The following is a 24,850-nucleotide window of genomic DNA, read 5'->3' as shown; positions in this document are numbered from 1 at the left end:
GGCTGGCACACACGCTGGCCCCTGTGGCTGGCACACACGCTGGCCCCTGTGGCTGGCACACACCCTGGCCCCTGTGGCTGGCACACACGCTGCCCCATGCTGCTGCTTTTAGTAAAATAAACTCTTTCCTTACCTTCTCCAGCGCTGTGCTCCCTCGTGTACCCCTCCTCAGGGTTGAACTCCGGCCTCCTGCATTTCCTGGTTCACAGTCCCGGTCATGTGATCGGCACAGCAGTGTGTTATCTCTGCATGCCTGATCATAGCGGCAGGAGGGAGACGGGCAGATGCTGGAGGAGGTGAGTAACGAGTTTATTATTTTACTATGGGTAGCAGCATGGGGGCCATAGATAACACACGGGTAGGGGGCATTTGTGAGCAAAGGGAAGCACGGGCAGATATAATATGCACAGCTCCCCCAGCCCATCACCGCGGTGCAATTTCAGCACCACAGGGGTGGACAGCAGCTGTGCATATTATATGAGCGGGTGCAGGAGATCAAACGCTGCCGCCCTCAGCTTCACAAGTCTATACCAGCCTCCACCAGCTCCCCCAGCACCGCTCCAGAGCAGCCCCACCTCCCCTGGACCCTGCAGTATATAATCCGTATATTCGGTTTATAAGACGCACCCCCTACTTTCCCCCAAAATTTGGGGGAACAAAAGTGCGTCTTATAAAGCGAAAAATACGGTATTTACCTGCCCCTATTCTATTGTAAGATATAATGCTGATGGACTTTTAAAACGCCAATTGTTCAAAATTTTCATTTATTTGTACAATAAGGGGTCCACACTTCAGGAATTCAAAGTAACAAATAATGTACTTGTAAACTCTCTTCTCACCAGGCTGTCCAACTTATTCCTCTAATTCTTCCTGAATCGTCTGACCACCTTGTAAAACCATTTGCCGGGCCACTTCCTCAGCATGATGTAAATTTGAAATAGCCGGGATAATATACACCCCTGTCTCCTGCACCTTCTTCTATTTCAAAATATCCTTCTGACTGCAACATCTGCGCTACACTTTACCAAACACCTGTGCATCTTCCCACAATCCTTTCTTTCAACTTTCCTTTCTTTCCCTTCAGCGCCGCATTCCATTATGACGGTTGTAGCCGTCCTCTCCTAGGCAAACCTAACACCTTAAAAATCTCTAAGGCATGGCGCACAACTTTCTTTTCCTCTCTGTCACTAATTCTATAACATTCTGCGAACCTTCCAACTTCTCAACTTTCTTTTTCTCCACCTAAACATTGTTTATGTCTTGACGGCAGTTGGATTACACCAATTCAAGACTATATGGTGCACGCTACAGTCCGGCCGGCACTGGGGCGTTCCACCCTTACTAAGTAAAAACAAAGGTGTCCCCTGAAAGGAGAACGACGTACAAAAATGTCACATACAAGAGTGTCCCGCCCTCCGGACTTGGTCAGCTGTACCAATTTATTGTCCCAATCCCTATCTTCGATCACGGATATCCCCCCCCCCCGCATCCTCAAACTACGGATCAGGTCAGTCTAACCAGCTATATCCAACTTCTGCCGTCTTACCCCCTACTATCCATCCTCCGGATCCCTTGTGACAATTGAAGTCCACCCCACAGGGTAGGATTTGAGCTACTGGGCCCCCAGCGGACACCACCACCGAGTCACTATCGGTTACCTTTAACTTTAATGGGGACACAAGGCCTGTCACCCCCTCCTCTCCAAGAACAACCTTGTCGGCATTGAATACACAGTATGTAACAATTACCGGGGTTGTAGGTTGATCAGGCCTTTTGGAGCGGAGGGAGGTCCTGGTCTGTGATGTCCAAAGTATCGGGGTGTCCAGGTATCTGGGTGCTCCTTATGGGGGGCCCAATGTTGGGCGCCAAACTGTTGGGGGAGACCTCCGGGTCTCTCTCAGGGTCACGGAGTTGGATTTCAAATCAGAACTGCACAGATGTATATGAATCAGAAAAAATGACCACACAGAGAAACGTGTCTCTATTTGGGAGAAGTGAAGGTCTTCTGCCCGTGTATTCACAAAGCATAACAATTTATACAGCTTTTTGGACAGTACTGTAAAACAACATTCCTTTAAGTCATTCAGGTGTGTTTGGGAACAGAGGAAAGTCTACTCAAGAATATTGCGTAATCATGAGTCTAACCGGTTTTCCAAGAACCTGTTCTATTGAAGAATGTCAATTTACTTATTTATGAGGCTATAAACTGATTACTTAGCCCTAAACATAGTTTGTTTACATTCACCTGACTGAAATGTTGCAAGGATTGCATATTTAAAAAGCAATACATAAAACATACAAAATACAGATTAATCTTATTATAATAGAATATCATACTGGAGAAACGATTCATAGCCTAGGCCTTCTGTTACGCTCACCGAGGCGCGGCGAGCGTCCGGAGGTGGACCCACTGGACCGTGCACCGGACTCCCCTGAGAAGGCGACCAGCAGCGAACCCCTATACAGGGACTGTGCGGCGCCTCCCCAGAAGGCCTAAATGCACGGCAGCCAGGAACCGGTAGTAGGAGTCTCTGTAGGGCCAGGTGTAGCAAGGTTGTGGCTTCCACAGCCGGCAGAACACGGAAACGGCACCGGAGATGCTCACAGCAGGTGACGTCCACAGCAGGTACGGTACAGATAATGTCCACGGCAGGTAGGGTACGGTGACGTCCACTGTCGGTATGAGCGGTGACTTCCACATCCAGAATGGTACGGATGGCATTACGGTGAGACAAGGGATTAGAACCAGGTATAAATGCACAGAAAACAGATAACAGCACAAGGGGGTCTGGACACTGGCAAGGCTCTAATGGAAGCGTTGCTCGGGCGCCTGCTGCTGGGGGAGGTGAACCTAAATACCCATTAGGTAACAGGTGACCTCTGAGGTCACTTCCAGAAAACGGGGTATACCGCTTTAAGAAAGGGGGCGTGGCCTCGCGCGCAGCCTAGAGTCACTTACTGCAGTTCTGTGTAAGGACGGGAGACAGGAAGAGGCTGCAGCATGCCTGGGAGCAGGACGTACAGCAGGGCCCGGCGCAGGGGCAGCGCCTGCAGAGCCATGGGACCGGTAAGAGGAAGGCCGTCGCTGCCTGGGGCTATGACTGGGAGTGCAAGTGGGAGCCATGCTGGGACTGGGCAAATGTGAGGGAGCGCGCCCCCCACGGGGTCTGGTGGGACCAGGCGTTACACCTTCACAGAGCCATATGTGTGTGTGGTGTGCAGAGCCCTATGTGTGTGTGTGTGTGTGTGTGCGGGGCAGAGCCGTGTGTGTGTGTGTGTGTGTGTGTGTGGTGTGCAGAGCCATATGTGTGTGTGTGTGGTGTGCAGAGCCATATATGTGTGTGTGTGTGTGTGTGTGGTGTGCAGAGCCATATGTGTGTGTGTGTGGTGTTCAGAGCCATATGTGTGTGTGTGTGTGTATGTGTGTGGTGTGCAGAGCCGTATGTGTGTGTGTGTGTGGTGTGCAGAGCCATGTGTGTGTGTGGGGTGTAGAGCCCTATGTGTGTGTGCGATGCAGAGCTCTGTGTGTGTGTGTGTGTATGTGCATGTGGTGCAAAGCCCTATGTGTGTGTGTGTGTGGTGCAGAGCCCTGTGTGTGTGTGTATGTGCATGTGGTGCAAAGCCCTATGTGTGTGTGTGTGTGTGTGGTGCAGAGCCCTGTGTGTGTGTGTGTATGTGCATGTGGTGCAAAGCCCTACAGTTAGGTCCAGAAATATTTGGACAGTGACACAAGTTTTGTTATTTTAGCTGTTTACAAAAAGATGTTCAGAAATACAATTATATATATAATATGGGCTGAAAGTGCACACTCCCAGCTGCAATATGAGAGTTTTCACATCCAAATCGGAGAAAGGGTTTAGGAATCATAGCTCTGTAATGCATAGCCTCCTCTTTTTCAAGGGACCAAAAGTAATTGGACAAGGGACTCTAAGGGCTGCAATTAACTCTGAAGGCGTCTCCCTCGTTAACCTGTAATCAATGAAGTAGTTAAAAGGTCTGGGGTTGATTACAGGTGTGTGGTTTTGCATTTGGAAGTTGTTGCTGTGACCAGACAACATGTGGTCTAAGGAACTCTCAATTGAGGTGAAGCACAACATCCTGAGGCTGAAAAAAAAAAGAAAAAATCCATCATAGAGATAGCAGACATGCTTGGAGTAGCAAAATCAACAGTCGGGTACATTCTGAGAAAAAAGGAATTGACAAGTGAGCTTGGGAACTCAAAAAGGCCTGGGCGTCCACGGATGACAACAGTGGTGGATGATCGCCGCATACTTTCTTTGGTGAAGAAGAACCCGTTCACAACATCAACTGAAGTCCAGAACACTTTCAGTGAAGTAGGTGTATCTGTCTCTAAGTCAACAGTAAAGAGAAGACTCCATGAAAGTAAATACAAAGGGTTCACATCTAGATGCAAACCATTCATCAATTCCAAAAATAGACAGGCCAGAGTTAAATTTGCTGAAAAACACCTCATGAAGCCAGCTCAGTTCTGGAAAAGTATTCTATGGACAGATGAGACCAAGATCAACCTGTACCAGAATAATGGGAAGAAAAAAGTTTGGAGAAGAAAGGGAATGGCACATGATCCAAGGCACACCACATCCTCTGTAAAACATGGTGGAGGCAACGTGATGGCATGGGCATGCATGGCTTTCAATGGCACTGGGTGACTTGTGTTTATTGATGACATAACAGCAGACAAGAGTAGCCGGATGAATTCTGAAGTGTACCGGGATATACTTTCAGCCCAGATTCAGCCAAATGCCGCAAAGTTGATCGGACGGCGCTTCATAGTACAGATGGACAATGACCCCAAGCATACAGCCAAAGCTACCCAGGAGTTCATGAGTGCAAAAAAGTGGAACATTCTGCAATGGCCAAGTCAATCACCAGATCTTAACCCAATTGAGCATGCATTTCACTTGCTCAAATTCAGACTTAAGACGGAAAGACCCACAAACAAGCAAGACCTGAAGGCTGCGGCTGTAAAAGCCTGGCAAAGCATTAAGAAGGAGGAAACCCAGCGTTTGCTGATGTCCATGGGTTCCAGACTTAAGGCAGTGATTGCCTCCAAAGGATTCGCAACAAAATATTGAAAATAAAAATATTTTGTTTGGGTTTGGTTTATTTGTCCAATTACTTTTGACCTCCTAAAATGTGGAGTGTTTGTAAAGAAATGTGTACAATTCCTACAATTTCTATCAGATATTTTTGTTCAAACCTTCAAATTAAACGTTACAATCTGCACTTGAATTCTGTTGTAGAGATTTCATTTCAAATCCAATGTGGTGGCATGCAGAGCCCAACTCGCGAAAATTGTGTCACTGTCCAAATATTTCTGGACCTAACTGTATGTGTGTGTGTGTGTGTGTGTGTGGTGCAGAGCCCTGTGTGTGTGTGTGTGTGTGTGTGTGTTGGGGTGCAGAGCCATGTGTGTGTGTGTGTGTGGGGTGCAGAGCCCTATGTGTGTGTGTGTGGGGTGCAGAACCCTATGTGTGTGTAGGGAGTGCAGAGCCTGATGTGGTGGGAGGTGCAGAGCCCAATGTGGGTTTGTTACTTCCATTGCTGTAGTGATGAGAGGTCAGGTGCTGAGGTAGAATACTGACAGGGAATGTGTGTGCAGGGGGCGGGGGCGGGGCTGGACACATTGGGGGTGGGGCTGGACACTGGGGTGGGGCTGGACACTGAGGCAGGGCGGTGCCAGCTCTGACTGGGAGGTTTAGCACAGGAAGTTATCATGTTTCCTGGAGCTGAATGTAAACAAAGAGCTGCAGAGAATAGAGGGATAATTCAAAAGGAACAAAAGTTAGAAAACAAAAAATAACAATGTAGGGGTGTTTTTATATGACAATACAGCACAGATTAGCTTACCAAAAATTTTTGAGTTTCTGTCTGACAACTCCTTTAAAGAGGACCAACCAGCAGAATTTTGCGATATAAGGTAAAGGCAGTGCCATACAGGCAGTAAGATGCTGAATCCAGGCTTACTTGTTGTAGAACGATCTGATGCTTGGTTGCAGAAATATCTTTAATCGAAGCTGCAGAAATGTACTTCACTTTGACTGGTGCAACTGTGTCAATGTGCATGCGCCGCCGCCATCAGTAATGGCAGTGCGGCGCGATATTCAAATAAAGAAAAGGGGACACATCATAGAGGAAGCTGGAGAACTTTACAGCAAGGACCCGACTCGTCAATCAAAGTGCAGGGGTTTTCGGCAACTCTGATTAAAGATATTTCTGCAACCAAGCATTAGATCATTCTATAACAGGTATGCCTGGATTCAGCATCTTACTGTCTGTATGGCACTGCTTTTACCACATATCCCAAAATCCTGCTGGTTGGCCCTCTTTAAAATGTGTTATAGAATGAATGCTGCCAAATATTATCATACTGTCAATATAATACTAAACTTACCATTATTTGTAACTGTACTGGGATTGGAGGCCTTCCTTTCACCCTTCTACTTGTTCTAATGAATCTCATTGTATTTGTTATACATGATTAATAATAATAATAATAATAATAAAATTATATTGAACATAAACATATAGAGATTTTATTTTTCAGACTATAAGATGCACTTTTTAAGAAGAAAAACTTTGCTAAAAATGTCTGCATCTTATAGCCCTGAGGCAGCTCCTGTGATGGAGAACACTGACTCTGCGTCCTCCTCGATAACAGAGTAAGCTGCCCTCCCCCTCCTGCCACTGATCTAAGTGATCTGTGCTGAGCAGGAGAGGAAGCTTATTGACCTCAACTGACAGAGGCCACAGGAATTAGGCAGCTGATGGACCTTTCAGGACATGTGACTGATCACATCATCTGGAAGGTTCTTCAGTTAATCGAGTGAAAAGTCCTTCAGTTGGTTCACCTCCTGCAGCCTCTGGCCGTTCAGGTCACGATTAGGAACTACAGGATGTGCTAATGTATAGTGTGTGTGTGTGTGTGTGTGTGTGTGTGTGTGTGTGTGTGTGTAAAACTGTGCAAGTAGCAGAGCTGTGTGTGTATGTGATGCTCCACTACAAAAGCTTAGAAAGATAGTGTACAAGTAGAGATGAGCAAATACCGTAATATTCAGAATCGTTAACTCCTAAGGCTACTTTCACACATCAGTTTTTTGCCATCAGGTTCAATCCGGAAAAAAACGGGTAAAACGGATCCAGTACCGCATCCGTTTTTTCCCCATAGACTTGCATTGTTACCGGATTGTACCGGATGGCTTTGCGGTGCATCCGTTTTTTTCCGGATGCGGCAAAATAAATAAATGCGGCGGCCGGAGGCAACGTAGCTTGCAACGTTTTTTTGTCCGGCAAAAAAAACGCATCGCGCCGGATCCGGCGCGATACGGCGTGTTTTACAATAGAAGCCTATGGACGCCGGATCCGGCGTAATGCGGTAAAAAACGGATGCGGCCGCCGGATCCGTTTTTGTTAACTGCGCATGCACCAATGTAATTAACAAAACGGATCCAGCCAAAAACCGGACGAAAAGGATGCAAAAACGGATGCAAACCGTATCCACCGGATCCGTTTTTTAACGGATCCGGCATAACGGATCCGTTAAAAAAACGGATCCGGTGGATACGGTTTTCACTTTTTTTTCAGGATCCGTTGGATCAGGAAAAAAAAGGACTGTGCCTGAATACAGAAAACTGATGTGTGAAAGTAGCCTTAGAAGTACTTTGTAGTACAATGCAAGTCAATGGGAAATGCGAGTAATTTTCTGCTGGACCCAACAAAGAGGTCTGGAGACCTGAGGAAAAGGCTGAAATGGATGGAAAAGTGATGAAACTGAATGGAGACCGCTTGGAGAATATGCCTGTATGCATTTCTGATTCGCATATGGTTTCTGGGAATAAGGATGTCACAGTATTACACCACTTTTAGAGATGCAGAAAAACGCCTACCAAACATAACCTAAATTGCATTTGATAGGCCAAAAAGGTTAAGAAACAAATTTTGGCTGCATAATCACTTGTATATAAAGCAAAAAATAAACCGGAGGGAAACAAAATCCCTTTTAGCGTTTGTTTTTTTTTACTTTTACAATTAGGAAGGCCATGACTTTTTTTTTACATTTTGTAGGTCCCTCTGTCATTTATCCCAGCACTTTACAAGACCAGCTAGAACATGCCCGTTGGTATGTTGATCACCTGAGGGGCTTCAAGTGGTCCTGTAAAATACGTTTTGGAGGGACTGCTATTACTTATACATTTGGGTGGTCTCTCCCTCATTGAGACTGATAGTGGAATACATATTCCATAGTAGTTTACAATGTGCCCATTGTGGTGGTGAGCCTTTACCCTTCTCCACCATGTCATTCTGCGGCCCTCAATTCAATTTTCCAGAGGTCCTGCAGGTGTCAGGAAACCTGAGTTTGGTAGGCACCCAGATGTGGCCCAATAACATACAGTACGTTTGGGAGGTACTGCTCTTATACATTTGGGCGGCTCCATCATTGAGACTCAGATACTGGAATACATATTCCATAGCAGTTTACAATGCGCACATTGTAGGGGGTTACAGCTTGGCTTGTGCTGTCCACATTAGCCACATTAATACGTTGCTAGTGGGCTTGCCAAATATGAAGCAGTACTACTAGCATTTTGGGCTGCCTGGTACAAAGTGCTCACTGGTACTTTTTTCACAATATTTTTTGGGTCAAAGTTTGCTTGGCTTGGGCCATCAACAACTGCAAATATGTCACCAAAACCCCAAATGACAAAAAAGCCAGTTGTTAAGGGACAGGGACGTGGGTGTGGTGTTAGTGGTAGGCGACAGGCACTGAGTCTGTGTCTGGTCAGAAGAAGCTTGATGCATCCACTATGTTCCTTGCCAAATTTCCTGGTCTGGAATGTAGACGTGTGTTGAAGCCAGAAGAGCGAGAGAAGATTCTATCTTAGATGGCAGACAAGGCCTCTTCGCATTTCTCAAGCAGCAACCAATCTTCCATGACTACAGAGTCTACTCTTTATTACACAGAAGGTTGACCCATCCAATCCTTAACTTGGTCCTTCCTTCTCCCCCATCATCAGTCACAGGAGACATATGACCCCAAGCTTGGCCACTCTGAGGATCTGTTTTGTATGTATCCATTGGTTGGCTCTGGCCTCTCACTGTGCATGAAGAGGGACGTGAGGAGGTTCGGTGCATTGATGTGCAAGTATTTGCAGACCTAGGTCCAGAAGAAAGCCACTTTGAGGGACCTGATTTACTGTCTCCAGAGGTGGAGGCTGATGATGAGACATAGTTGCCATCAGGTCAGCCTACAATTTTAAGAGGAAAGGAGGATGAGATGGAAAACGAGGTGGTTGATGATGGGTCCACTGATCCGACCCTGACCGTTGACATAGCCAGCACATCAACACAGAGGACAATGAATATGTAGCAAAAAAACAGGCAACAAGGAGTAGTGGTTTGCCCAGAGTGAGACCTGGTCAACTGTTCCAAATAGCACCCCCACTGTGGCCCAAGTCAGGGCAAGGGGGTGTTCAGCTGCTGTCTGAAGTGTTTGTTTTTTTCTGAAAGTCCTTCATAGAAAAACATTATCTGTAGCATCTGCCATACCAAGTTGAGCAGAGGCCAGGGCAAAGGCAACCTGAGCACCACCAGTATGCGGAACCGCATGGCAGCCAAGCACCCCAGTAATAATATTGATAATCTTTTATTTCTATAGTGCCAACATATTCTGCAGTGCTTTACAATTCAGAGGTTCATATACAAGCAAGTAACAGTTAAAGAAAATACTGTAATTATAGTAAAAAAGACAACTCTGCTCATGAGAGCTTACAATCTACAATGAGTGGGGGGACAAGGCACAGGTGCTTATTTCCAATGACAATCCAGCCATCTCAAAGAAATGAGGGATAGATAAAGGCTGCCTGAACCAGTCAGTCAATCTTTGAGATGCTTTTGGATGCGATGGAGTTAGTTATGTTGTGAAAAGTTGTGGAGGGACTATGTGAATTTACTTTACCGTAATTAGGGAGTGTGATGTGCCACTCTAAAATGATATGTGTTTTAGGGAGTGTGTAAAGCTGAGTAAGTTGTGGTTTACCCTGATTTCTTGGGACTGAGTATTCCAGAGGATTGAGGCAGCTTGGGAGAAGTCTTGGATCCGGGAGTGGGAGGTTCGGATTAGTGTGGAATAGTGGATGTTAGTCGAAAGTCATTTGCAGAGCATATGCGGGTGGAGATGTAGAGCTATGTGGGTAAGAACAAGCAATTTGAATTGAATCCTGAAAGGTTTAGTTTCAAATAGTGAGCAGACATGATGTTGCACACTGCAGTCATACAGTAGGTGGGCAGAACATCAGGGTACCAAATTTGTGTCTGCGGGTCAAACCACCGCCATGTCGACTGTGCTACGTCCTTCATAATCTGCTGTCCAGGAAGAAGGCGCTCATATGTCAATAATGAGTCTGGGTAATAAAAAGGCAAGTATCATAAATTTTATTGGCGACCCATCCTATATATATATATATATATATATATATATATATATATATATATATATATATATATATATATATATATATATATATATATATATATATATATATATATATATATATAAATAAATATACTGGTGTGGCATGTTATAGCCAATTACCCATTATGATCTAATACAGGGGTCTCAAACTCGGCTAGGTGTATGGGCCGCACACAGGAAAAAAATAATTTGAGGGGCCGCATTCCTTTCAGGACAAAGTGACATTGGTAGTGGTAGCATTTTTTCTTTCTATACACCCTTGAATCCCTTTTTTTGAACATTTTTCATTTGTCCATTATAACAAATGTGTAGTGTGTGTATGTGTGTGTGTGTGTGTGTGTGTGTATCTATCTATCTATCTATCTACATACATACACACTTTTTTTTTTTTACATTTTTTCCCCTTTTTGTAAGTAATACAGTTTTACAATAACCACCGCATAGTAATTTTGGCCAACATCTTGTAGTAATGTGCCCCATCTTGTTTCCCATTCTGTAAAAATGTGTGCATCCTTGTCCCCTTGTAGCAATGTGCCCCAGCCTCAGCTAACACACACACACACCCCACCCCACCCTGTGCAGCCTCAGCTAACACACACCCCCCACCCTGTGCAGCCTCAGCTAACACACACCCCCCCCACCCTGTGCAGCCTCAGCTAACACACACCCCCCCCCCCACCCTGTGCAGCCTCAGCTAACACCCCCCCCACCCTGTGCAGCCTCAGCTAACACACACCCCCCCACCCTGTGCAGCCTCAGCTAACACCCCCCACCCTGTGCAGCCTCAGCTAACACCCCCCCACCCTCTGCAGCCTCAGCTAACACCCCCCCCACACCCTGTGCAGCCTCAGCTAACACACACCCCCCACACCCTGTGCAGCCTCAGCTAACACACCCCCCCCACCCTGTGCAGCCTCAGCTAACACCCCCCCCACCCTGTGCAGTCTCAGCTAACACCCCCCCCCCACCCTGTGCAGCCTCAGCTAACACACACCCCCCCACCCTGTGCAGCCTCAGCTAACACACACCCCCCCACCCTGTGCAGCCTCAGCTAACACACACCCCCCCACCCTGTGCAGCCTCAGCTAACACACCCCCCCACCCTGTGCAGCCTCAGCTAACACACCCTCCCCACCCTGTGCAGCCTCAGCTAACACCCCCCCCACCCTGTGCAGCCTCAGCTAACACACACCCCCCCCCACCCTGTGCAGCCTCAGCTAACACCCCCCCCCACCCTGTGCAGCCTCAGCTAACACACACACACACACACACACACACTCTCTGTGCAGCCTCAGCCAGCAACAGAAACACACACACACGAAAACATTCTTCTCACCTGCTGTCAGCGGCATGCAGGCACGTGGACTCGGTGAAGCCTCAGCTACCACACACACACACACACACACACACACACACACACACACACACACAGTGCAGCCTCAGCCAGCAACACAGAACCCCACACACACAAAACATTCTTCTCACCTGCTGTCAACGGCACGCAGGCACGTGGACCCGGTAATGGTCACAGCTGCTGTCATCGCTGAACTTTCGGCCGGCGCGTGCAGAGCAGTTCTCACTGCACAACAGCCACTGGCCAATCACAGGCAAGGTCATATGCAGCAGGTGCTTGCCTCTGATTGGCAGGCGGCTGTTATTGCGTTCTGCAGCGAGAACTTCACTGTGCGCGGCAAAGACAAAACTGTAGGCTGAAATAAATAACTGGCAGCTAGCTGCGGCCCCTGCACCGGTCGCCATCTTTACCAGGTCCACGGGGCTGCGGGCCGCAAGAAGCCACCTGAAGGGCCGCATGCGGCCCGCGGGCCGCGTGTTTGAGACCCCTGATCTAATAGGTCGTATGATCTAATGTTGCGCCTGACATCTGCAGTTTCGGTCAACATAATTAATACAGATCAGCAGTTTCTGATCAGCAGTTTCTGATCAATATGCTTAGTGTAGCAATAAATTTATACCTCGCATGCAATTTATATTTGATATAGTAATAAAATTAATTCTTACAACCTTGGAGGGCTTGGTGCAATGGTCACAGGAGAAGTTGCAAGTTATAGTGACAAATTAAGTTATATTGAATTAAACTTCAAGGGGTCTTGATGCCCTATCACTGCACACAAGTTGCAATTGCACAGGCACAGCAAACCTCAATCACATCCACTTCCTTGTCCCAGCGAAGCGTCCAGTTATCCATGCCTGAGAGCTTGGAAAGGAAGCGTAAATATTCAGCCAAGCACCCACAGGCACCAAACCTAAACTTGCACATTGCCAAATTGCTAGCCAAGTTTAGGGAACACAATGTTTCTGTGACCTCTTGGCTGCGACTGCCCCATGATAGTGATCCCAGCCGCCACTATTTTGCCCACTGTGTGCCATCCCTGCATTACCCAAGCACGTGTTAAACAATCTCAACCATGCTCTGACCAACGCAGTAACCAGGATAGTCCATCTAATAACAGACACGTGGACAAGTTGTGTACAGGGAAAATACATATCTGTCACGGCACACTGGGTGAACCTGGTGCAGGTTGGGACAAAGTTGCAAACTGGAACATCACACATCCTATCCACGCCAACAATAGCGGGCCCAACTTCTATCAGGGTTTCCACTTCATCATATGCCACTTCTGCCACTTCCTGTCTTCCCTCCTCCTGCTTCTCATCCTCTGTTGAGTTACCCTCCCCATCACTGCCAAGTTGGGAGCTGTGCAGCAGCGCATCCGCAAAGCGGCAACATGCTCTGCTGAAGCTGATCTGTTTACGTCAGAAACCATAAATTGCAGCAGAGCTGTAGCAAGGTATAAAAGAACAGACCGATCAGTGGCTCTCCCCATTGCACCTCCGACCTGGTCTGGTCGTCTGCAATAATGTGCGTAACCTGGTGGCAGCTTTAAAGGTTGGCAAGCTGGTACACATGCCATGCATGGCTCACGTGCTGAACCTAGTTGTTCATAATTTTCTCAAAACATACCCTGACTTGCCGTACCTACTTGAGAAGGTGTGCCATATTGGCATCCATTTCCGCCATTCCTCTAATGCTTTTGATGGTCTTACAGCACTGCAAAAGCGCTTGAATTTGCCAAGTCACTGACTCATGTGCGACCAGTCGGTGGAACTCTGCATATCATATGTTGGTGAGGATTAGTGAGCAGCAGAGGGTAGTAGCTGAATACCAGCTTTAATATGATTGTCAGACTGAGAGTCAGCCACCACACATAACTATCTGTCCAGTAGGTGTGGATCACTGACATTTGTGAGGTTCTTGAGAACTTTGAGTACTGCACCAAGTTCTTGAGCTGTGATTAGGCTATTATCAGCTTAACCAACCCGTTGCTGTGTCTGTTGAAATAATCACTGCATAATCGCAAAAATAAGCTTTGAGTGCCCAGCATGTGGCTATGGAGTCAGATTTCTCAATGGGTGATACTACCCAGCCAATATTCTGAGGCAACATTGGGTGATGATGAGGAGGGAGAGGACATGTTTTTCTGTGCTACCGAGGGAACTCCCAATGCTACACATGGGACTCTCAACCCCAGCTTCATGTCTGTCCAGCATGGAGAGGAGGAGGAGGCGAGTTAGCCTGAGGAGAGGATCGGTATTGTTCCTCCTGGTGGGAACACAGAACCTTTTGCCTGTTTATAGTTTGGCCCACATGGCACAGTTCATGTGTAAGTGTCTGTGGCAAGACCCTCAAGTGATACACATTATATCCAAGAATCTATACTGGTTGGCCACCTTTCTGGACCCACGGTACAAGGAGAAATTTCCTTTTCTCCTTTTGGAGTCATCAGAGGGTCGTTGTTGATCTGATGCTGAAAACATCACCCTTGGACAACGCTGGAATCAGTTACCAACTCTTTTCAACACCAAGGATTAATGGGGAGAGGCACCAATACCAGGTCCAACAGAGGTGGTGAGGGAAATGTTAGCAAATTGGGCCATTTTCAATAAACCAGCATATCAGCAAGGGCTAGCTGTGCCTGTAACAATACCAAGGAGGGAGAAGTTGCACAACATGGTCAAGGAGTACTTAAGTGACCATTCCTGCATCCTTTCTGACACTTCAGTTCCCTTTTAATTATTGGGTTTCCAAGCTCAACACTTGGCCCTACCTCTCCCTATATGCCTTGGAGGTGCTGGTCTGCCCGGCTGCTAGTATGATGTGAGAGCGTGTTTTCAGTTCTGCTGGAGCAATCATCACTGATCGTTACAAACGCCTCGCCAGAGAAAATGCAGACAGACTAAAAGCCCCGTTACACGGAACGACGTATATAATGATATATCGCCGGGGTGACACACATCCGGCATCGTTAGCGACGTGGTTGCGTGTGGCGGCAAGGAACGACCGTTAACGATGGAAAATAGTCACCTTATCGTCCATCGTTGACATGTCGTTCCTTTTCAACAAATCGTTGATCTCGTAGGTTCTTCGTCGTTCCCGAGGCAGCACACATCGCTACGTGTGACACCTCTGGAATGACGAACTGCAGCTTACCTGCGGCCGCCGGCAATGCGGAAGGAAGGAGGAGGGCGAGATGTTACGTCCCGCTCATCTCCGCCCCTCCGCTTCTATTGGGCGGCCGCTTAGTGACGCCGCAAGAACCGCCCTCTTAGAAAGGGGACGGTTCGCCGGCAACAGCGACGTCGCTAGGCAGCTAAGTCCGTGTGACGGCTCCTAACGATATTGTGCGCCACGGGCAGCGATTTGCCCCTGACGCACAAACGACGGAGAGGGTGCTTTCACCAGCGATATTGCTGCGTATAACACCCCCTTAACTCTTATTAAATTCAACAAGGAATGCATTTCTCCGCAGTTTATAATCCCTCTAGATGTGAGGAAGCCAAACTAAATTCTCCCAAAATGTTCATTTTGATTACTGCTGTTAATGTCAATCCCTTCCCATATAAATCTGTTTCCTTCCTGCGTCAACCATGACTTAGCCCATAGGGCTAATTTTTGTAAACACTATGCACATTGTGCAGTGGTAGATAAACCTGGACAGTACTCCTACTCCAGCCTAACTACTATTTGTCATTGGAGGTCCTTGTGATGGGGACTTCATGAGCCAACCATGACTCAGGCCATAGGGCTAATTTTTGTAAACAATACACATTGTGCAGTGGCAGACAAACCAGTAGTCCAACCAAACTAATATGTCATTGGAGACCCTTGGCACGGGTTGTCCCACATTGTGACAGAGATAGGGGATACATATTCGATAGCAATTTACAATGACTAATGAACAACTGATGGCCATCTGAAAACTTGAATTGAATAACATTGAGGAGGAGGGTAAAGCCTAATGCTACAATGGGCCCATTGCAAACTGCTATGGAATTTGTATTCCACTATATGAATCTCAATGGGGGAGGGACCGCCCAAATGTATAAGTAAGAGCAGTCCATCCCAAACGTATGTTTCTGGGCCACCTCTGGCCCAACTGAAAACACACTCCTGACATCACACTAGCAACTGGGCAGCCCAGCACCTCAAAGGTGTATAAGGAGAGGTGCGTTTAGTGTATCAGGCAGCACAAAATGCTAGAGTACTGCTTTGTATTTGCAAAGGCCACTAGCAAAGTATTAATGTGGCTGATGTGGACGCCACAAGTCAAGCTGTGAACCCCTAAATATTGTGACAACAATTCCCAATTCCCTACCTAATCAACAATCTATCCCTTCCTGCTGTGACCTTGTTCTGCGGTTTCAGTTCTTAAAAGAGCTATTGTATTCTGGTACTATTGCGGTAGGGACATGCTGCTTTAAACTCTTTCTCTGCTGGAAAATCTGTCCCTCCCTACACAACACTGACCTATACACTGCAGATAGCCCTGAAAAGGGCTTTACTGTTATTAAGAGGCCTAATACTCTCCCTAGCAGCTGCTCGCTCTGTCCCTATGCTGTTGATATAACGCTGGCTTCTGATGCAATGTGTGCAAAATGGCGGTGGAAGTGCTTTTATAGACCCTATGGCACTGCACGTCCAGCGAATCACAGTAATACCACAACCAAAATGGCTGCAGAATTACTGTGATTGGTTAAGAAGCCCAGCATGTTTAGTAGCTGCAAATCAGGCGCCAAATCTGCTGGGCGGGACATCTGAATATAGCAAGGCGAATACACAGTTACTCGCTATAGTACGGTATTCGGGGTACTCGTTATATCTGTGCGAGTAGCAAATAGTAACGAATACACTCACTCATCACTATGTACCAGACTGCATTCCCACAATTTGTGTTATCTTTCTTTGTCATTTTTGTATGTTATGTGTTATACATTGATATCATCTGAGATGTTCTAAGAATTAAAAGCTTTCGGCCTTCATTAATGGCATCTCTCCTGGCCCATTTGCCCTACTCTATGGTAATAAACTGTGCTACTGTAAAGGGTCTGTTCTATTCTCTCTTCAGGAGGGCATGGCTCCCCATGTTGACGACTTCTTGACGTTGAGCAAGGGGGCACTCCTACTTGATTGACAGTCCAGCAGTTTTGTTGCACTGCTGGTCTCGGCTTGCACTCTCCCAATGCTGCTATGTTGGGCAGCCGTGTAGTTTTGGCAGCGCTGTAAACTATAACATTTGCTAAGATTTCTGAAGTAAGCCAAGTAAAATGTAACAAAGTGAAGTTTACAAAGTTGCTTCCAATAAGAAGATGGGAATAACTCTTTACTATTTACAGGTTTCCAACGAATGATCCTAAACTGCTGTCCAAGTGGCTTGAGGCAGTGCATCATCAGAATTGCACATCCTTGGTGTCTAGAAGCGTTTGTAGCGATCATTTTACTGAGCAAGACTACATATTATATCCTGGAGCATCCGTTCCTCAACTAGAACCAGATGCAGTGCCTTCTCTTCTCCTTGCATTACCAAGAGAGATTCAAGCAGCAGCGGCCTCTACAGATGCACGACAGGTAATCACATACACAATCCGATGCCGCATGGTATGTATGTATGTAATCGCTGCTATCACACAAATTTGTAATTAATAAGCTTGTTTCCTAGGAAGTCTTTGCCAATGTAGCGTTGTCGGCACCACATCGGCGCTATTAGGAACGTAGTGATGCCAAACAATCCCTTTAAATCAGGAGACTTTAAGGCCACGTGCAGACATTGAGTATTTGGTGAGGTTTTTAACTCAGTATTTCAAAGTCAAAACCAGGAGTGGGTAATAATACAGAAGTGGTGCCCACGTTTTTATTATACATTTCCTCTGATTGTTCCACTCTACTGGTGATAGCTTACACCGAGGTAGAATACTCACCATATACAACATGTGTGTACATGTCCTTACAAATACTGAGGTAAAAATCTCACTAAATGCTCATTTTACTTGTGCATTGGGTGATTACCAACATGTTTATATCTATGAACATCTGTGGGATTTATAAATGGATGCACAATGCATTTTACACACGTGTACATATAATACACACGCGTATATTCAAAGCATTTTCCGTTTTTGCATATTTAGTTTTTTTCACCCCCTTCTTCCCGTGCCATGTGTTGTTGTTTTTTTTGTTTTTTCTGTCCATCTAAACATATGAGAGCTTGTTTTTTGTGGGAAAAGTTGTACTTTTGAATGACTCCATTCATTTTACCACATAGTGTACTGGAAAATGGGAAAAAAAATGTCTTTGTGGGAAAAAGAAGCAGTTCTGACATTGTGTGATAAAAATGACCTTGCATTATATGATTCTCCTCATCAGAGCAATTAAGTCTATACCAAATGTGCAGGTTTTGTTGTTTTTTTTTTTTTTTTATTATTATCTTAGTGGTAGGAAAAAAGCAAAAATTAGATATACGACATTTTGATAGCTTGTAACAGGATTTTTTGTGGTATTGCAGCGACCCAAAAACCTCACCTAATTTTGTCTTTTTTTTTTTTTTTTTTTTTTGCTTTTTTTTGTTTTAAGGTGCTTATCAATAGGATTACTTATTTTTAAATTTTGATAGATTAGACTTTTTCTGAATGCGGCTATATATCTATTTTTTATTTTTTTTTCCTCTTTATTTTTAATAGTGTTTTTTTTTTTGTTTTTTTTCTTTTATTACCTCTTACTATTAAGAGTACCTTAGGGGACTTGAAGCCGCGATTGCTGGTGCTATATACATTACTCCCACAGCATTGCTGCATATAGTGAAAATCTCAGTGTCCTTTGAAACTCGACCACAAGCACAGTTTCAAAGGTGCGCCGAAATGGAAAGCACAGATGTCCACAACAGATCCCCTGCTGTCACAGCAACTATTTGCGACATGCAGATAATTCACAGGCACGCCAATTAGAGATTTGAATGGTGCGTCGCCATGCCGGCGCGTGTTGAATACCGGTGTCAGAGTTTGACAGCGGTATTTACCAGGTTAACAATAACAGGTTTGAAAGCGTATTAGAACCAGGTAATACACAGCCATCACCTCGTAAGCCCGCTCCATACACCCACTTCCAGCTTGCGCTGTACATGGTACTGTTGATGTTGTGGAATCGTTAATGTATACCACCAGGAGCCCATATATTCTAGGGACAGACACACAGTCACTCTAGGGCACTTGCCACCATTCCATCACCTATTCTGCCCTTCTTATTGCGATATCACGGTCACATAATCATGATGTCACCAAAGGTCTTCAGGCAGTCTGCACATCGGAAGCTACAATGGTTATCAATGTAGCTACTGCTGTAGACACTGGCAGCCCCAAGGGATTCTGGGCACTGGGAGCTGTCCGGGGTTCCCCACCCGACCGCGAGCCCTGCAAGCTGCAGCAGCAGGTCATCTTGGCTTAGAGAGGAAAATTATGGGGTTATAGGATGACATATGTAGATTATCCTCTATGTACATATTGTTGGATCAATGGCTGCTTTCTTAGTAACATATTTAGCCCAAAATGTCATTAGCTAGTAAATTATTTAATACCACTTTTCTCAGCAGTATTAGATATATCTTCGTAATAATATAACATGGAAAACTGGAGTATACCAAGAATCTACTCTTTGCTAAACACATTTTCCCCTGCTGTATCACCAAATGTCTTTTATTCAATGCTGCATAATAATGTAGCTTTTTTTATTTATTGTAGACCAACCCTACAGGGAACAATCAGTCTGAAGACCACATTACACTTCCAACTGAAATTGTCAAAACCAGACTACATGAAATCCGTAATAAGGAGAGTTCATCAGTGAAAGAGCCGCAGGTATGGTACTACAAAGTATATGCATCTTCATAATAAGGCTGGAGTCACATGAGCTAGGAATCAGACGAGTTCAATTCTATAAAAAATCGGATTGCACTCTGCCCAATGTTGTTCAATGATGTAGGTCAGATCTGCTGTAATTCACAGAGGAGAAAAATGACAGCATGTTGCAATTGGTAACATTTCTCGGATCACGCGCATCCATGCAAGTGTATGGGTACGTGTGAAACATGAGTTTGCACTGATGACATCATTCCGATATACACCCTAGACAGGCAGTGGAGAAGATGGCGAGATTAAGCTCACCCCCTTCTCCACACCTGTGATCTCCTTCTCAAATGCGAGGCACACTAAGCACAGTAGAACAACTCAGATCACGCTCGCAGCAGAGCCTGAGACGACTGTCATTAGCATATCGCTTCCGATGCTGAGCGCTAGTGTGACCCCTGGCCTAATGGTAATGGTTTTATGCCTTCAACTTTACAGTCTGATCAATAATAACTTGATAAATAAGAATTTCTTCAACTTTGTAATCTACAGTACTTTATGGTTTCCATTTCTAATTATTTGTCAAGCTATTGAGAACACTCTTGTTTCCATTCAAAGGCAGAATACCCTCTATATAAAGTAGCTAGTCCTCTCATTTGAGAAGTAGACCTAATTTTATATAGTCTATAAAATGCTTTCTGAGGTAAACCATTCAAATTCCAGAAATACACATTGTAGTAAATTACCAATTACTTTACTGCTTCTGATGATGTATTGTCTTGCTAAATTCTCCTAAAAAGGGGGCTGAAAGCCCGTACTTACGAAGCGCTCACTGATATCCTAATCAGGCACAAATACTAAGATTCTTTATAGCAAGATATTATTTATTTTAATAGCACATGAATAATCAATGGTACATAGGCATTAGAACTACTTTATAGTCATAGAATCTTATACAATAACAGAAATATGCATCAACATTACCGTATGTTGTAGCACGCCTTTCTTATTGGAGGGACTCGATTAGTGAGAAGGAAACAACATCTGCATCACAGGAACAGTGCGTCCACTTGAGCGTCCTGGAAATGTCCCCAATTTCACTAAGCGAGTCCTCTCTTTTTATAGCAAAACTTTTTACGTCATGTGCACTGAGTGGTGAATTGGTGACCAGCATGTGACAGCTGAGTCATGTTCATGTAACTTGACCACAAGCTGCTGTGGGCACCAGTAGCTTCCTGCACATTTTGCCAGTTGAACACTGGCCGGCCACAGTTTCCTGGAGATATTGCAATGAGCCGTAAATTTTACATGCCAGTTTTCTTACATCTGTTGTCAACTAACCACGAGTTTCCTGTAAGTGGAACTGTAAACGTTACTTCCTCATAATCGTGGTTTGTTCAAGATCTGTCTGACACGTATTCTTTATCATGGTACAAATGGGTCAGCCAGAAGACATCTCTCTCTGATACTGAATTATGGATGGATCAAATAATATCTGGGATCACTATATCTTTTGATTATGATCCCTATCTAATCACACTCATTCTTCAGTCATATCACATTGGTATCACATGTATTTAGTTCACAGAGCATTACCCAGACTAGATACTTCCCACCCTGGACTGAGAAGCCTAAAATGTGACAATGTATCTTTTTGGTTTTAAAACCAACTGAACCTATTTTAATGTCTTTTCATATTTCATTGCACTTCACGTTCTAAGCACATGGGTGGGTGTCCAGGTGTTGAGTCCCGCTCCTTTCACGCAGTCCCCCCCCCCCCCCCCAACAGTTCTTGGCTGAGTGTGCACACAGAGCAGTGTATGGATTCAATAGAAAGCATAGACTTTGTAGCCTATACTTTCCTTTAAACCCATTCTCCAGGCTGTATGCACACTTGGCCTTCCTGAGCTGTGAACATCTAGGACGGATTAGTGGTGATTTCAGGACCCGGAACTCCACTTATCTGTTTGCAATTATAAAAAAAAAAAACTGGGGAAGTTTGGTGTCGGCATAATCGTACTGATATGGAAAATCCTGCCAAGTCATTTTTGACAGACGATATAGGCTATAAAAATAATTCTCAAAAAAACCCCTATTCTTTTTACCGTTTTTTCCAGTACAGTATGTGGTAAATTGAATGACGTAATTCAAAAGTACAACTTGCCTGCCAACAAAAAACAAGGGCTCATACATTGACAGAAAAATAAAGTTATGGCTCTTGGTAGAAGTGGAGTAAAAACCTAAAACACAAAAATGGAAACTGGCCATGTCTGGAAGGAGTTATGCGGGCTTTACACGAAACGAGCTATCGTGCGATGCATCGTCGGAGTCACGGTTTTCGTGACGCACATCCGGCATCGTTCACGACGTCGTCTCATATGACACCTCTGAGCAGCGCAGAATCACTCACAAATCGTGAGTCGTGTACTCGTCTCTAAGTTTTAAAAAATTGTTTATTTAACATGGCGCCGGTTGTTCATTGTACCCGGGGTAGCACACATTGCTCCGTGTGACACCCCGGGGACGATGAACACAGCTTACCTGCGTCCCGCGGCACCCGCCGGCTATGTGGAAGGAAGGAGGTGGGCAGGATGTTTACGTCCCGCTCATCTCCGCCCCTCCACTTCTATTGGCCGGCGGCTGTGTGACGTCGCTGTGACGCCGAATCTCCCTCCCCCTTCAGGAAGAGTATGTTCGCCGCTCACAGTGAGGTCACTCAGCTGGTAAGTACAGATGACGGCGGATTAATGACTTTGTGTGCCACGGGCAACTAATTGCCCGTGACGCACAAACGACCGGGGCGGGTACAATTGCTCGTGCAATCGCACAATAGATCGTGCCGTGTAAAGCCCGCATTAGGCCACTTTCACACGTCTGTGCAAAACGCACACATTTTGCACAGTCCGTGGTGTAGGTGCGTATGTGTGTGTTCGTTCAGCAAGTGCTGTCAGTGTGCTAGCTGTGCGACATCTGCATAGCACACAGACAGCATGAACGTCTATACTTGCTTGTCCCCGGCGCTGTTGGCTCTGCTCTTGCTTCCAGGTCCACAGTGCAGTGACTATTCATGAGCATAATGAGCAGGCCCAGAAGCAAGAGACAGCAGCGCCGAAGACCACAGCACTGGAGACAGGTGAGTATAGAAAAGCATTTTATTTCAAAGACGTGTCTTCTCTGGTACATGTCACAGTGATCACATCAGTGTGCGGGTTGTTGAATATCCTTGCTGCCGGAGAAAAACTGACATGTCGCAGTGTGGAACACATGCATATCCATGTGCTCCAAATGGTGACATGTCCGTGAAAACAGAGGTGTGCGCAGACCCATTGATTTTAATGGGTCTACTTGTTTCCATTTCTCCAGTATGTATGAAACCGGACGTAACACATACCGGAAACACGGACATGTGAAGGGGGCCGTAAACATATATTTTATGATTGTCTGCTTTTTTTTTTTTCTATTAATTTTTTATTTAACATTATCAACCTACATAGAAACAAATGCAAAGTAAAGATCAAATTAGCAAAACATGAACAATAATAACAGGCGAAAATCCATACCGTACTGCTCTCTCATCCGATTAAAAAAATCGGATGAGAGAGCTGTAGGGTTTGGATTCCTCGAGGCGTAGCCATATAAGCCTATGATTTATCAGTGTGACTCCATTTCGTTAGGGTGATTCAAAGTTTCATGAAGGAGAGTGGGTAGGAGTAAACATGGTAACTCACAAGTAGGATTTTGAAGATAGGACTACGAAGAAAAGTGGATTGTAATTGAAGGCTATGTAAATTATGACTAACTATTGTTGCCAAACTTTTGGGACCAGGGGGCCTTTCTTTCCTGCAACGTTGTGTGTGTGTGTGTGTGTGTGTGTGTATGTATGTATGTATGTATGTATGTGTGTGTGTGTGTATGTATGTGTGTGTTATATTACTGAAGATGTGAAGCACAGAGGAAATGTATCTCATTTTCTCTGGCACTGCCCGGATTTGAAAACATTCTGGGATGATGATATTAATAAGACACTGAAAAGCCTTGGACTTCTGAAACTAGACCTAAAAGCATCTGAAGTATAAAATATATATATATATATATATTTTATACTTCAGATGCTTTTAGGTCTAGTTTCAGAAGTCCAAGGCTTTTCAGTGTCTTATTAATATCATCATCCCAGAATGTTTTCAAATCCGGGCAGTGCCAGAGAAAATGAGATACATTTCCTCTGTGCTTCACATCTTCAGTAATGGTTGGAGTCAAGCAAACCTAGATAATGTAACATTTCTTGGGTTCTGTACCAGTGGGAAACTATTTTATAGGCAATGTCTTGCAACAACGTGCATCTAGAGAAACCATGGTAGTTGGCAAGAAATCCTGTGACTTCAATATCAGATAGTTTAATAGAAAGTTCCTTTTTCCAGGAGGTCAAGAATATAGGCTTGAAAGCAGCTGTCAGAGAAATGGGACTGGAGTATATTTTAGAGATCATTTTGGGGAAGAGAAATTTTTAATTTTGTGAGGAGGTGAAGCCAACACCAATCAACTGAGACCGGGGAATTTATTCCTAAATTGTTCAAAGATATATTTCTTTGTCGCTCCATTGGGAGACCCAGACAATTGGGTGTATAGCTTCTGCCTCTGGAGGCCACACAAAGTATTACACTTTAAAAAGTGTAACCCCTCCCCTCTGCCTATACACCCTCCCGTGGACCACGGGCTCCTCAGTTTTATGCTTTGTGTGGAAGGAGGCACACATCCACTCATGCATTCTCATACATAGTTATGTCGGATGGAAGAAAAGAGGACCCCGATGGGGCCCCCGGCATGTTCCCTTCTCACCCCACTATGTCGGCGGTGTAGTTAAGGTTGAGGTACCCATTGCGGGTATGGAGGCTGGAGCCACATGCCGTCTCCTTCACCATCCCTTATGCGGCTCTGGGAGAAGTGGGATCCTGAGCGGTCATCCATTTGCTGGGACCGTGCTCCATCCGCAGCCCCTGGTGGAACCTGCCGGACCGGAGCCTCTTCAACCCCAGGGACCGGGCCCTGCAACTTGAAGGTACTCTGTGTCCCCATGGGGGGACTGTACAGGGAGCGCACCTTCTTCCCGGAAGCCGCGGTAGTTGTAAAACTGAGGAGCCCGGCGGACTTCCGCGCCGACCGTGCCTG

The 24,850-nt window shown here is 45.4% G+C and overlaps 1 protein-coding gene across 3 annotated transcripts in view; it reads left to right on the top strand.

Annotated features, from left to right (window-relative positions):
- LOC142243036 (uncharacterized) overlaps positions 1-24,850 on the top strand; it is a 129,397-nt gene that overhangs the window by 65,287 nt on the left and 39,260 nt on the right. For all 3 annotated transcript variants that reach the window (XR_012724297.1, XM_075314546.1, XM_075314557.1), the window contains exons 5-6: positions 17,186-17,417; positions 19,580-19,696. Coding sequence is in view for 2 of the 3 variants with exons in the window: in XM_075314546.1 (XP_075170661.1) it covers positions 17,186-17,417; positions 19,580-19,696 (349 nt within the window). In the remaining variant the exon portion in view is untranslated. The remainder of the gene's footprint in view (positions 1-17,185; positions 17,418-19,579; positions 19,697-24,850) is intronic.

This window comes from Anomaloglossus baeobatrachus, chromosome 1 (assembly GCF_048569485.1).
Source record: "Anomaloglossus baeobatrachus isolate aAnoBae1 chromosome 1, aAnoBae1.hap1, whole genome shotgun sequence".
In the NCBI taxonomy this organism is placed as follows: Eukaryota; Metazoa; Chordata; class Amphibia; order Anura; family Aromobatidae; genus Anomaloglossus; species Anomaloglossus baeobatrachus.
The sequence above is the reverse complement of the archived record's forward strand: the minus strand, read 5'-3'. Positions and strand labels throughout refer to the sequence as shown.